The sequence below is a fragment of the Netta rufina genome (assembly GCF_964035555.1).
Source record: "Netta rufina genome assembly, chromosome: 4".
In the NCBI taxonomy this organism is placed as follows: domain Eukaryota; kingdom Metazoa; phylum Chordata; class Aves; order Anseriformes; family Anatidae; genus Netta; species Netta rufina.
The window spans coordinates 32047507-32060673 of NC_140127.1; the positions used below are offsets into that span (position 1 = coordinate 32047507).

General features: G+C 48.9%; 1 protein-coding gene across 1 annotated transcript; it reads left to right on the forward strand.

Moving 5' to 3' along the window:
* Positions 1–9765: 9765 nt before the first annotated feature.
* Positions 9766–12600, forward strand: SFRP2 (secreted frizzled related protein 2; the record flags this gene model as incomplete). The annotated part of the gene is made up of 3 exons (XM_084285757.1): positions 9766–10258; positions 10781–10861; positions 12296–12600. 3 exons carry the CDS (start codon positions 9766–9768, stop codon positions 12598–12600), a joined length of 879 nt encoding a protein of 292 aa, XP_084141883.1.
* Positions 12601–13167: the final 567 nt, after the last annotated feature.

The window sequence follows — 13167 nt, forward strand, 5'->3', positions numbered from 1 at the left end:
GATCTATATTTCTCTTTTAGACACGTAATTCACAGGAGAATCGTGCTTGCCAACACTCTGAAAAAATAATCTTTCAGAATTCTTGCAAACCCACTGTGTTATGATTTCATCTCATGAAATACAACACCTTTACATTAAACCTCATAAAACTAAATCCTGCTGGATCTCTTCCAGGCCCAGAGAATAAACAGCTATATCAGTGATGCCTAGAACAGTAAAATCTGGCCCACTGTCATATGGCATGTTCCCATTTACAGAGGAGAGCAGGTCTGCAAACAGCTAATTCACTTTGCTATTACAAAATCCTCACATATAATGAATTTCTCACATAACTGGTCTAAGAAATACTTCAAGGGGAAAAAAAAAAAAAGAAAAAAAAAAAAAAAAGAATGCTTTGTACACCAAAATGCATATTTATTTCTCCTAGTTTTTGTTTTTTTGTTTTTTTTTTTTTACCTAGTCCCTGCCTTCCCCCCAATGAAATATGTAGTGCAGCCCTGCTCTGGTTTCAGGCGAGCCGAAGTGAGTTCAGTTGTGGCTGAAACCCTGGGAGATAGCAAAGGGTGGAAATCTGTTGTCAAAACAGTTCAAGAGCACAGAGGAGTACGTCCAATGAGATTACTTTTTAAAGCCCAACTATTTTGGCTTCGCAGTCTGAAGAGCTAAATGGATTCCTTTCGGTCTTGCCCGTCCCACCCGGAGCATGAGTAAGGATATTAAAATAACCAGCACAAGTGCACCGCGTGTCACAGCTCCAGTGCAAAAGCCATTCTGAGGAACACACAACCAAATACCGGTCAAATGTTCTCCGTACATAGCATGTGGCCAAAGAACAAAAGCAATGTTCTGTTTGAATTAGGCTCTTCCCCGCTCTCCACATAGAAGTGCGTTTCAATCCCCAGACCTGGGCAGCCCAGACATGGGAACTGCAGCTCCAGATGCAGATACGCACATCTCACACATTCCTGGAGTCTCCCAGATCACTTAGCGGGTTAATTACACCTCAGGCGAACCGCAACGAGATAATCTTCGGGGCCGAAGCACACGCTGTGCAGCGGCCGAGCCAAGGCTAACATTACCCGATACCACGCCTCATCCTAAGATTCCCTTCCTCACTTTTTCCATGTGGGCTGGAGCACGCCAGTTTTTAGTAGCCAAGGCTGGAAGATGATATTTCTATAGTAAAAGGAGGGGGAAGGGGGGAAAGAAAAATAAAATAAAATAATGCAAAAAGCAAAGCAAACTGCCTTGAACCTTCCTGCCCATGCTCAGTGGGAGGTTAATGGTGCTGTAAAGTGCCCGTGGCCTGGCCAGTGACACAAAGCAGAGGGAGGAATCGCCGAGCTGAGGCCCCCAGCGGGCAAGAGCCGCCGAGGAGGGGACAAAGGTTTCCTGGGAACTGTCAGTGGGTCCTTTCTGACGGAGGCAGAAGAGAAACGTCCCTATTAAGCCAGGCAGTGGGATGATGTAACAGCAGGGCAAGGCCGCTGACCCCGCCGCCAGGAATGATTAGGATGGGATGTGGGCCTGGAGCGCAGCTAACAGGGCCTGCATCCCCTGTGTGTGACATCTCCACCACCCTGGGGGGAGGCTCTGGGGGCACTGCCAGCCCTTCCCTGTGGTGGAGAAGGCTGATAACCCAAGGACAGCTCTCCTCGGGTCTGGGGCCATCCCAGCCAGCAAAGGGACTTGTGTCAGAAAATGCTCTGGGGGTGCTGGGCAGGGAGGGTCTCAGTGTGCGCTGGTGCTCCGGGCTAGGAGGAAGGATCAGCAGCTGTCTGCACCACAGAAGATGCCCTAAATCAGCTTGGCTAGTGACCCAACCCCAAAATCAGCTGCTTTTATTAACCAGACACTCTGGATGGCCACACAATACAGTGCCAGGTGAAACCCACACAACCACAGAGGCATATTGCCCTTAGAGAAAGAAAGAACAAAATATAGATAGCAGAAATCCAGGGTAAAGAGGAACTCTGACCTGACCTAGTATTACCATTCTTATGGTTTTATTCCAATATTTGAATCATCTTTTTAAACACAACTTGTGCCAAACCAAATTAATGAAGATTTGTTTCAGCTTCATTCACCTTTTTCCAGTGAGGACATTTTCAAGCTCCAAAAGTGTAACTATTAAGTAGCTAAGGATACGTGTGTGTAAACCAAGGTACTTGTATTTTCAGTGTTTATAGCATTGCTCTAAACAAGGCAATTTCAGCATTTGCTCACAGATGTAAACATTAATTCTAACCTGACCCTAATATACTCTCTGTTGCAACTCAACTCACAGGGAATACACAAACCGTGTTTGCCCTGAAACCTTAAGGGGGGGAAAAAAAATATATTAAACAAGTAAACCAGAGAATTACATTCTCACTTTTTTCCCCAAACACAAAACTTAGTTTTCCCTGGTGGCATTCAATCAAACCAGCTACACACTTTTTGGGCACATGGCGTGCAAGTCACAGCTTCCCTCAAAACTAGCACAGTTTCAACCAGACCGGAAAACCAAGAATCAACTTGAATCCCAAGGTCAGATCCTCTGGCTAGCTTTAATTCACTGTCAAATTTCAGCCTGCAGCATTTTTACATCACATAAAAACATGAATATCTGAATAAAGGTTTGAAAAAAAAAAAAGAAAAGAAAAGAAAAAAACTGGCAAGTGAGATTTCTGTCTAGCAAAGCTGCTGTTCTAGCATACTGCAATTTCTCAAGAAGGAAATTAAGGTAATGAGGTCGGAGAAAAGCACAACACTTGTACCATGTTTGTTTATGAGAAGCACTTAGGAAACACACAGATCATCAAAGAAAACTTACACTGAGCAGCCCAGCACCTCCAAATGAGTAAGCAACCCTCAGCTGGGAACAGTTTGCAGAATAGCAAAGGGTGGGCACACAGCCTCTCCCATATCTCCCTGATGGAGGCACAACACTCTCCTGGGGCATTCTCTCATTAGTTTTAGTGAAAGGAAGCAGAGTTCTTGGAAGGTTTTACTTTTTCCCCCAACATCTACCTCATACCACCCTTGCTGCACAATTGCTGCGTGTGAACAGCCCCACTAACTCATGCAGATGTGCCCCTTTGGCCAGGAGCAGGATTTCTACCTCTGCAAGGCCAGGACAAGCTTTGGGGTGGGACAGCGGTCTCTTCTGCAGGCAGAAAAGCCAAGCCATGTCCCAGGCACTGTGGCCTGTTTTAGCTTATGAACTATTTGGGCAGTCATCAGGGCTCAGCACTCTACTGGCTGTAAGTCTGCATTTGGGCAGAGGAAAGATGAGATATAGAACAATCAAACGGGTAACTTAGAGCTGAGAGTATTGAAAATAAGCACAACAGAAACAAAATAATAGGTAAAATATATTTAATAAATACATGTAAACAATAATGAATGTACCAGGTGGTTCTAAAACTTACTTCTACCTAAGTTACCTGTATGCCTCTGCATGTACTGAGAAAGAAAAGGGGAAGAAGAGTGTGTTTAAAATGCATTTCAGATGGCTTTTCCTACAAGCTCCTTCAGGTTTACTTTTCTTTATTAAGTTCAGAAAGGTGAAACTAGATTTGTCCTTTGCAAGGAGAATAGTAGAGGAAAGAAGAAATTGGAGATGATGACCAAAAGTCTGAATGTATTCCTTGCTGGTGGCTACCTGCCAAGTGACTATTGTTGATTTTTCAATCACTTCTGAAGTTCCTGAAAACTACTGATATCTTGAGCCATTTCACCCAAACAGGTCCCGTGTCAGCTTCTCCAGAACTGGCCTCGAAGACTTGGATTTTTATTTTTATTTTTAATATATGGAAACACCAACTTTACAGTCTGCAAATATACTTTAATTACCAATGTATGTGACTACTGGATTGATGATTTAAATCGCCTCATAATTTAACTACAATTCAACACAGACTAATTTGTTGTTTTCATCATGGTGTCCAACTGATCGAATTGCTTTATTTTAAATTGGGTTTAATAATATTCTTAAACAGCACAGCTTTGGGCAACAGCCTCTCTTGATTTTACTCGTTTAAGAATGTTTTATTGCAAGTTATTATTTAAAAATTATTTCTCTGGACAACTAATACATGCCCAAACCTTGAGGCCATTAAGCTAACTGCAAACCTGACCATTTCCCTAAATGGGACTGGTTCTGAAAATGAGTTTCTATGCCTGCCTCACTCCAAAACTCATTTGTAGCTGCTTTCTCTGGCAGAGAGATGGCTTTCTCCCCCATGCACCTGCAGCACTATGAGAGCCCCCAGCACACAGACCAAAGCCAGAGCTTAGTATGTGTCCATGGGGCAGGCAGAGATCAGCAAAAGTCAACTTGCACCTGGCACACACCACTGAGTTTGAAGATGGGTCTGGTGTTAAAATGCCCGCACACCAGCACCCATGGGTGCTCCCTGAGCAGGGGATGGCGACAAACACCTGCCTAGTGGAGAGCTGCTCGACATAGGGTGCAGATGACTGAAGGCTGCCTAAGTCCTGATTTGGGGAGTGTGATTTGGAGCTAGATCCCTCTTGACTTGCAACGACAGCAAAACCCTGCTGTGGACAATAGGGGCAGTATTCCTGCCCTGTGCCACCCTTCCCATGGGGAATCAATGATTCTTCTTCCCTCCTGCAGCACCCATCCCCTACCTGGAGCCCAAGCCCTTTGGCACACACTCTGTCTCTCTCTCTGTATGGCTCACGCAGCGGGGCCCCACTCTCTGCCAAAGGTGCTAGCTACTGCCAGGCTGCAGGAGGACGGGGGTGGAAAAACAATGGGAGGATGAAAGGAAAGATATTACATTATAGCTTTTTAAATGTAATACGCTAGGAACACCAGGTACCACGCAATTGTTGTCCTCCAGGGCATGGTCTCCGCTATCTTTAATTGTCATCCAGCACTTAGATTAGGTAGATAATAAAGGGAACAGTAATCACAAACAGACCTTCTGCATGAGCAAAAATGCTCACCATGACAAAAACTGTAGCCAGATATAGATGTATGTCAGATAAATCTGAAAGATCATAACTTGCTACAGCACTAGCATACAAATAAACCTAGATTTATATACGTGTGTGTGTAGTACAGCATCCAAGTACCTTTATTTACCATTTAATATAAGATGAAGAAAGTAGCATGCAACATTATCAAATATTATTCAAATCCTCTGGTTTTTTTAATGTTCCTATGGAAAACATTCCAAATTGGAAAAACTTGCCCGAAGATTTTAAGATAAATGCAAGGAAACTATTGAGGGAATGACCACTAAAATAAAGATAGAAACACTAGGAAACTTGCCGTGACTTGGTTTTGTTTCCATTTGAAAGCAATCAGCCTCAGCCTGATCCTTACCCTTCGTGACATCAAACCCTGATTAAACGCGGTCTAGAGTTTCAGTCCCCGAGCACGGCGGTGCTGGAGAGGAGCAGCGGGCAGAAACACGGCGTGCTGAAGATCGATGCCTGGTGTCACCGGGCAAAGAAAAAACTACGTGGTGTGCACAAGCGCCACCACGAGGTTCTTCTTTCATATTCCAAAATATTATTTCCCCCTGCAACCCTCTGCACAACAACCTGTGCCCCTTGGGCACACGCCCAGCACCCTGTGGGCAAGCTGCTCACTTACACCAAGCATTGGCTGCTGCCTCTTCAGGGAGCACTGCACATGGGAAGCAAAACAAGCTAGATTATTATTATTTTTTTTTTTTTTTAAGGTTTCTCTCAGAACAGGGTGTGAAGGGGAAGATGTATCTACAGCACAAGCAGGTTTTGACAATGGAGCTTTGAAATGTTGCGGTACGAGAAAACAAGGCCGCTGCCCAGTCCTGGATCTGGAAAATGTTAAATCCCACCTTATCAGCCACCTAAACAGGCAGCAGGGATCTGCTGCCGACCTGCCTCCCATCAAAACCTGTGCAATCCTATTTCCCTGCCCCCCCCCAACACAATTGTGAGATTCAAGTAATAATAATAATCTGATAGTGGGACGCTAGAGACCATTTTTAAAGGTAAGCAGACATTTTCATCAGTTCTTTTTTCATCATGGAGTGAAAGCCAGTTTTGTCCTCACCACTGCCCTTCCATGGGTTGATGAGAACAAGCTAAAAAGCCACAGTTTTTCCACTCCTCTACAACGTTGCTAACCAAAGAGTAATTGCTATAGCCCCAGCCTTGTGCTTACAGAGCCCCTGAGGTCAGGATCTCGCTAAGGTGCCTGACCAGGCTACCCCAGCAGCGAGCTGCAGTGGCTCGTGGTGGCTCCAGACACCCCTTGGAGGAGAAAGCAGCACCCAGGTGCTTGGCAAACATGGGTGCTTCTTGCTAGCGAGGGCTTGGCTGCCCTCCATGGGTGCACATCCATCCTGCTCTCCCATCTTGGTGGGAAGCCAAACCGTAGGGCACCCAGAGATACAAAGGCCCCCACATACCATATGCAGCCAGGTAAGGCAACAGATTCAGAAAAATATGCAAAGGACAGATTAACAAATTGATAGTATTTACTGCTGCCTGTGTTGAATCAAGTCTTTCTTGGCCATTCTTTACCACACAGGCAAGCACCAATGCATCTCCCCCTGCCAACTGCTCAGCTTCCAGGACAGGCCAGAAGAGGTGTAGTAGATCTGAGCTCACACCAAGGCTTCAGACAAAAAGAAAGCAGCACCATGGCTTCAATGTAGATAGCACAGACCATGCACACTCCTTAGGCAGCAGTTACATCTCACGAGCACCAAAGACCTGATTCATTTTCACCATCGCCCATCAGATAATTTTTACGGATTTTTTGAGGGGGCTGGAGGAAACCTTGTGCTGGCCCCAGGCTACCCAGTCATTACATGCAGCCTCCACCAGTCCCATCCTCTATCCTGTCCTGTGGGATCTCAGGAGACAACAGCCAGCTCAGTGGGGCTCACTTCAGCATCCCTACCTAGTTTCAGGGGCCCCCAATCTCCTTTTTCTGGGCAGCTTATTCTCTCAGCTCACTCCCAAGATTTAAGGTGATTTAAACACTTCAGGATTAAAGGCTTACATTCCTTTAAGCAACTAAGGTGGCTTAAACACTTACACCGCTTTCAGGGTTTAACACAGCTTAACCACCTATGCCACCTGATGAACTTGCAGGAGCTTAAAAGCTTACACTTAAAACAATAAAAAGGCAGCTTTACCATACCGCTGTGCTTCAGGAGCGATGCCTCTTTTGCTGGCCCCTGTTCCCCACTCCTGGGTCAAGCCAGGGGGCTGTAGGGCTTCACCCAGGAGGATGCCGGGACCACACCATGCCCTTACCTGCTCCTGCTGGCAGGACCGGGACAGAACTGGGCTCAGCAGGCACTGGGCGGGGGTCCCAGGGGAACCTCGTCCCACCCCGAGGTGCGGCACCTGGGGTGGAGCAGCTGCTTGTGTTCCTTCCCAATTAAGCATCAAGCTGCGGCTGTTTCTCGGGCGGGGAGAGCCCAGCCTCCTGCTCCCGTGCTTTCCCCTGCAAGGGCAATAATGATGGCTTGGGTCTGCAGGCTTGGGCTGGTGGTGTTTACACGATCTCAGGTCATTTCAGATTTATAGCCAATGAGTTTGCCAAGGGTGATTAAAAATGGAAATAGCAAGGTCTCGTAAAGCCTTATCTCAAATCAAAGCTTAATCCAGGAAAAGCAATGTGTTTTTTCCTCTTTATTTCCTGTGGATGGGAAACAAACAAGAAAGCAAACATTTCTGGTGAAAATAAAGTGAGCAGATTTCTGTCAGAAATGTCTCATCCTCCAGCATAGAAAACAGTTGTTATTATTATTGTAGCCTAAACAGTTTCTTCAGATCTTAGGCTCTTGCTTGCACATTGCACAGCCAGCTGGGTCTGTGCAAAGTTGTGTGCAGGGCTCAAGCTGTCTTCTGATCATGCTGAGCTCCAGTTGATGAGCTGTCAAGGATGCCAGAAAATGACAGAAGCAGTGAAAAAAAGGTGAGAGGGTGAGAGAGAGAGAGAAAAAAAAAAAAAAAAAAAAAAGTCCATTTACAGAGACCCGACTCAGGGTAAAAGTAAATGTGCTGGTAGGTCTCCTTTCACTGAAGAAGAGTTTGAGGACTAAGGCTAGGAGCTGGAGGTGACATCTCCTGCAAGTGGCAACAGATACAAGCTCTGGCAGCACTCAGGACTTGGCAAAATGGGCTTAAATTGGGCACCCTAAGTCATCTGTAGGGCTCAGTGCCGTGGATGCTAACTGAGGCTGAGAGCTACAGGTATGTTGTTTAAAGGAACTAACTGAATGCAGACAATAAATGGCAAAAATATGTGGAGCTGTAGGAAACGGACTACTCTGAAGCACTTCCACAAGGGATGTTAGATACTCAGGGTATTTATTTTCCAGGTTTGGAACAACTTCAAGTAACAGAGAGGCTGGCCTGCAGGGAGATCACACCCGTAAGCACACCCTGCAGGAAAGCATGCTGAAATATTCCCCGAAACAGCGTGCACTGGCCTTGGCATGTGCCAACAGCCAGCCTGGGGCAATGCTGTGGCCACTCAGCACAGCTGCCCCTTGCCTTCCCTGGGGACGCCGCGGGTCCCATCCCTTTCCTGTGCTGCCAGCAGTGACCAAACCAGGCTGGACACTGGATGTACAGGGATTGTGCAATTTACAGAAGTCACAGCAGGAAGGCTGGCTTCCCATAAAACATCTCTATAAGAAGATCTATTCAGTAGCTGATTAATGAATGTGGCTTACCACAAAATGATACTACACAGGCCTACTCTCTTCAATAATAATCCCATAAATAATTTTACTAAAAATCCCAGAAATACCCAAACTGCGCTGGAGCTGCTTTGTGATCCCAGCGGCTAGCCTGTTGTTTCTCCCTTTTAGGCAAATCAACACCAACATAACTCTTGGAGGGAGTTTCTAGGTGAAGACAGGAGCGAAGGGGCAGGGACGTGCCTGCGGGCGCGGGGCCAGTCCCACGCTCTTGGCCCCTGAAGAACGTGCCAGGTGATGGGATGTCAAAAGCCCTTGGACACACACCCAGGGGAAACCTCCTTTTGTGGTGGAGGCCACCCAGGGGCTGCAGCTCCAGGGATCGCCCGGCTCTGCCAGCAGCACCCCTCTGCTCCTTGCAGGGGGGAGCCGGGGCTCGGTTCAGCTTGCAGAGAGGGGCGCTGCGACGGCGGGGGGGTGCCGAGAGAGCCGGCATCCCGCAGCCGCTGCCCGCCCTGCGAGCACCCTCGGGGGTCCGGGGAGCTGCTGGCTCGGCCCCAGGTTTGGGGAAGCGGCCCCAGCGGCATCACCGCCGGAGAAGGGACCAAGCGTGGGCACGGCGGGCCGGGGGACAGAGGAGGGTCCTGCGGCTGCAGGGCAGGCTGGTTAACTGCAAAGCTCACCTCCAAGCACCCGGCACCCGAAAGCAGCCCCCCTGCCCGGCCGAAGGGCTCCGAGGGCTTTGGTGGCTCTTTGTTCGCGGGGCTCTCTCCCCCCTTTCCCCGTGCGCGCCCGGCACCGTTTCTCGCAAGGATTTCCTGCCAAAAGACAATCCCCCTGAGCAAAAGCAGAGCAAGAAAGTAGTGACCAATCCTTTCTGGATGGCTGTCACCAGGCTCCTCCCAGCCCCCGCTCCCCCTGCCATTTGCATACAAAAAATCCAGCAAACTCCCGTTTGCCCCCGCATCTCGCTCAGAGCCTCCGTCCCCGTCTGCCAGGCAGCAGCCCCGGCTGGGGCCCGCTCGGCACCCCGATACCCGGGCACCCCGACCCCTCGCCACCCCAGCACCCCGAGCAGCCCCGGCAGCGCCCCGCGATGCAGCGCCGCCTCTGCGCCCTGCTCCTGCTGGCCTCCCACTGCCTGGGCTCGGCCGCCGGGCTCTTCCCCTTCGGGGAGCCCGACTTCTCCTACAAGCGCTCCAACTGCAAGCCCATCCCCGCCCCGATGCTGCTGTGCCGGGGCATCGAGTACCAGAGCATGCGGCTGCCCAACCTGCTGGGGCACGAGACGGTGCAGGAGGTGCTGGAGCAGGCCTCCACCTGGATCCCGCTGGTGCAGAAGCAGTGCCACCCCGACACCAGGAAGTTCCTCTGCTCCCTCTTCGCCCCCGTCTGCATCGACGACCTGGACGAGATCATCCAGCCGTGCCACTCGCTCTGCGAGGAGGTGAAGGAGAGCTGCGCCCCGGTCATGTCCGCCTTCGGCTTCCCCTGGCCCGACATGCTGGACTGCAGCCGCTTCCCCAAGGACAACGACCTCTGCATCCCGCTGGCCAGCAGCGACCACATCCTGCCGGTCACCAGGGAAGGTAAGAGCCCCCTGCTGCCCTCCCCGCGCTGCCCCACACGCTCGGGGGTCCGGGAGAGCCCCGCTCAGCTCCGCCGCGGTGCCCGAGCCCCCAGCCCCCGAGTTGGGGCTGTGGGGCTGAGGCTGGCACCGCTCCGCAGCCCCTAGCCTGCCCCCAAACCAGGGAGCGGCTCTGCCACCCCGCACTCGAGCTCCCCAAGCCGGTAACGGGGGCGTCCTCTTCCCGCAAAGATCGGCGCTCAAGCGCCCTGCTGGGATCTTTCCCCATTTAAAAAAACAACAGAAGTTTAGGGTTAGGTGTGACCCTAAAAGCAGCCCGTGCGCCCCCCTCCAGCGGCTTGCCGCCGAGGTGAGGGGCGGCCAAGTGGAAAGGCAGCGCAGGGTGGGAGAAGGCGCGCAGCCTGTCTGCCTGTCCGTCCATCGAGGGATGGAAAAGCCGCCAGGGTTTCCCCCAAGGGTCCCCAACGCCACCTGCTGTTCCTTTCTCCCCGAGCCTGACGAGCACTGTCCCTTGCGTTTCCAGCACCCAAGGTCTGCGACGCCTGCAAGAACAAAAACGAGGACGATAACGACATCGTGGAAAACCTCTGCAAAAATGACTTTGGTAAGTGGAAGCAGAGCCCCTCGGTTAAAAGTTGAGGGATTAGGAGCAGGTAAAACTCCCGGCTGAATCAGAGAGAAGTGCCTGAATAAAGGCAGGGCTTTGTCTCGTCTGCAGATGGACCTGTCCGTCCCGTTGCGTCCGACCGTTCCAGTCATGAAACGCAAAATTGCGTCTCCAAATAAAAGTGGCCCCGTCAGAGTCCTTTTCTGTGCGCTGCTTCGAAGCAGTGCTCTTTTATGTGGATGTTGCAGGCAAGACGAATAGAAAGTGAAATGAAAAAAAGGAATCTTTCATCTAGACTATTGCCTGGGGAGAGGTACAGCAAAGCTTCCCTTAGACACATCAGAAAGAGCTGCATGACCAATCTCACCGTGTAGCGAGAAAGAAAGTTTATCCACAGATTAAGAATGAAGCTCTATATATCATTTGACAGAGAAGGTAATGCACAGACAATTGGGGATATAAACTTAATGTGAAGATCTGGGGTTAGAAGAGGACAAGAAAGCCCCTTCAAGCAGACAACTGAACAGCACATTATCCACACATTAGCATTTCAAGAGAAAAGGGGAATAGGGAGGGGAATCCTTTTATAAGAGGTCAGTGTTTATACCTGGAGACAGACTTGTACTATAAATATCTGCAATAACTCAAAAGATTTTCTTAAATATTAAAAAAAAAAAAAAAAAAAAAAAAGAACCCTGCTTGTGGGACATAATTGCTAAAACAACCAATAGCTTTGACCTGGCAAATTGCACTCAGATAAATCCTCCTAAAGCTAAACATGCCCCACAGATTCTTAAAGAACCTTGTATCCCCCTCCTAGTTATTTCACCAAATCGAATGCAGCTGTTGGACCAATTTGCCCTCCGCTGGATCTATTCTTTCAAAAAAACAATGCATGTGAAATATCATTTCCTTGCAGGTTTGCCTAAAATCCTCTCCAACCTAATAAATTAAGTTTAGAAGTTTTCAGCCACAGCAGAGATCAGGTTTCAGATTAGGTTTAGGTACTCGCCTCCCCACCTCCCCTTCATATTCTAGAGTTTCAGGAAGACAGTCCCGTCCCAGCAAAAACAAAAAAAAAAAAAAACAACAGAGCGCTGCTCAACGTAACAAAGCTGCCCTCTCTCTGTTTGCAAACAGGAGAAAAGCTGTAGAAAATATTAATTTAGAAAGGAAGGAAAAAGAGGGGGAGGGGGAAGAGGAGAAAAGAAGCCCAAAAACCCTCAGTCCTAAGGTTGATTCAAACTGAAATGACTTGCATGCCCTTTGTGGCTTTAGAAATGGAGCCACCTGCTGCCTCTTCTGTCAGCCCTGACAGTTTAATTAGCAATAGAGCACCTCCCTCCCCAGGTCCTCTTTATGTGCACTAATGGGAAAAAAACTCTCAATCTCTCTCCCTCATCCCACTCCCCCCTCCCCTCACTCCATTAGCCTTGAAGATAAAAGTGAAGGAGATTGCCTACATCAATGGGGATACCAAGATCACCCCCGAAACAAAGAGCAAGACCATCTACAAGCTGAATGGGCTGACGGAAAGGGATCTGAGGAAGATCGTGCTCTGGCTCAAAGGTGGCCTCCAGTGTACCTGCGACGAGATGAACGACATCAACGTCCCCTACTTGGTGATGGGGCAAAAGCAAGCTGGGGAACTGGTGATCACCTCGCTGAAGCGGTGGCAGAAAGGGCAGCGGGCTTTTAAGCGCTTCTCCCGCAGCATCCGCAAACTGCAGTGTTAGTGGCTTCGGCTCTGGCCGCCTCCAGCAGCCTCCTCTGTCCCGAGCTCTCCGGGCCTCCCGCACCTTCTTGCTTCGGCTCCTCTGAGCCTCGAGATGCCCTGGGCAGGAGATGCAGCGACCGTTCTCCGAGAGGGGAGGGAGCCCTCTGTTTCTGTACATAGGTTAAAGTGTAATAATAAAAAAAAAAATAATAATATCATGACTATTTTTGGGAAGTATTAAAGTATCTCACTTAAAGCTTTTTTTTTTTATGGTTGCAAATGTGACTTTGGTCTGAGGTTTTCCCTCTTCATTTTGGTAATGCTGGTTCGTTTATATTGCTGCTTCTCTGTATACAAGCATATCTGTTGTGCAGAAGTAGGAGACGCAGAGAAGACAGTCACGTGTGCAACTGGCGTGTCACAGGGGGTACGACTCTTTCACTGAAGTGAAATGGCTTGTCATCTATATTAACACTATAAAGGTCATGTTACGACTCTTGCATGTGATACATAGGCATCGATAAGAGTATATTAACCATTCTCATGTTTTATTTTCCACAAGTCTGAGCCCTTCTCTCAGAGGAAA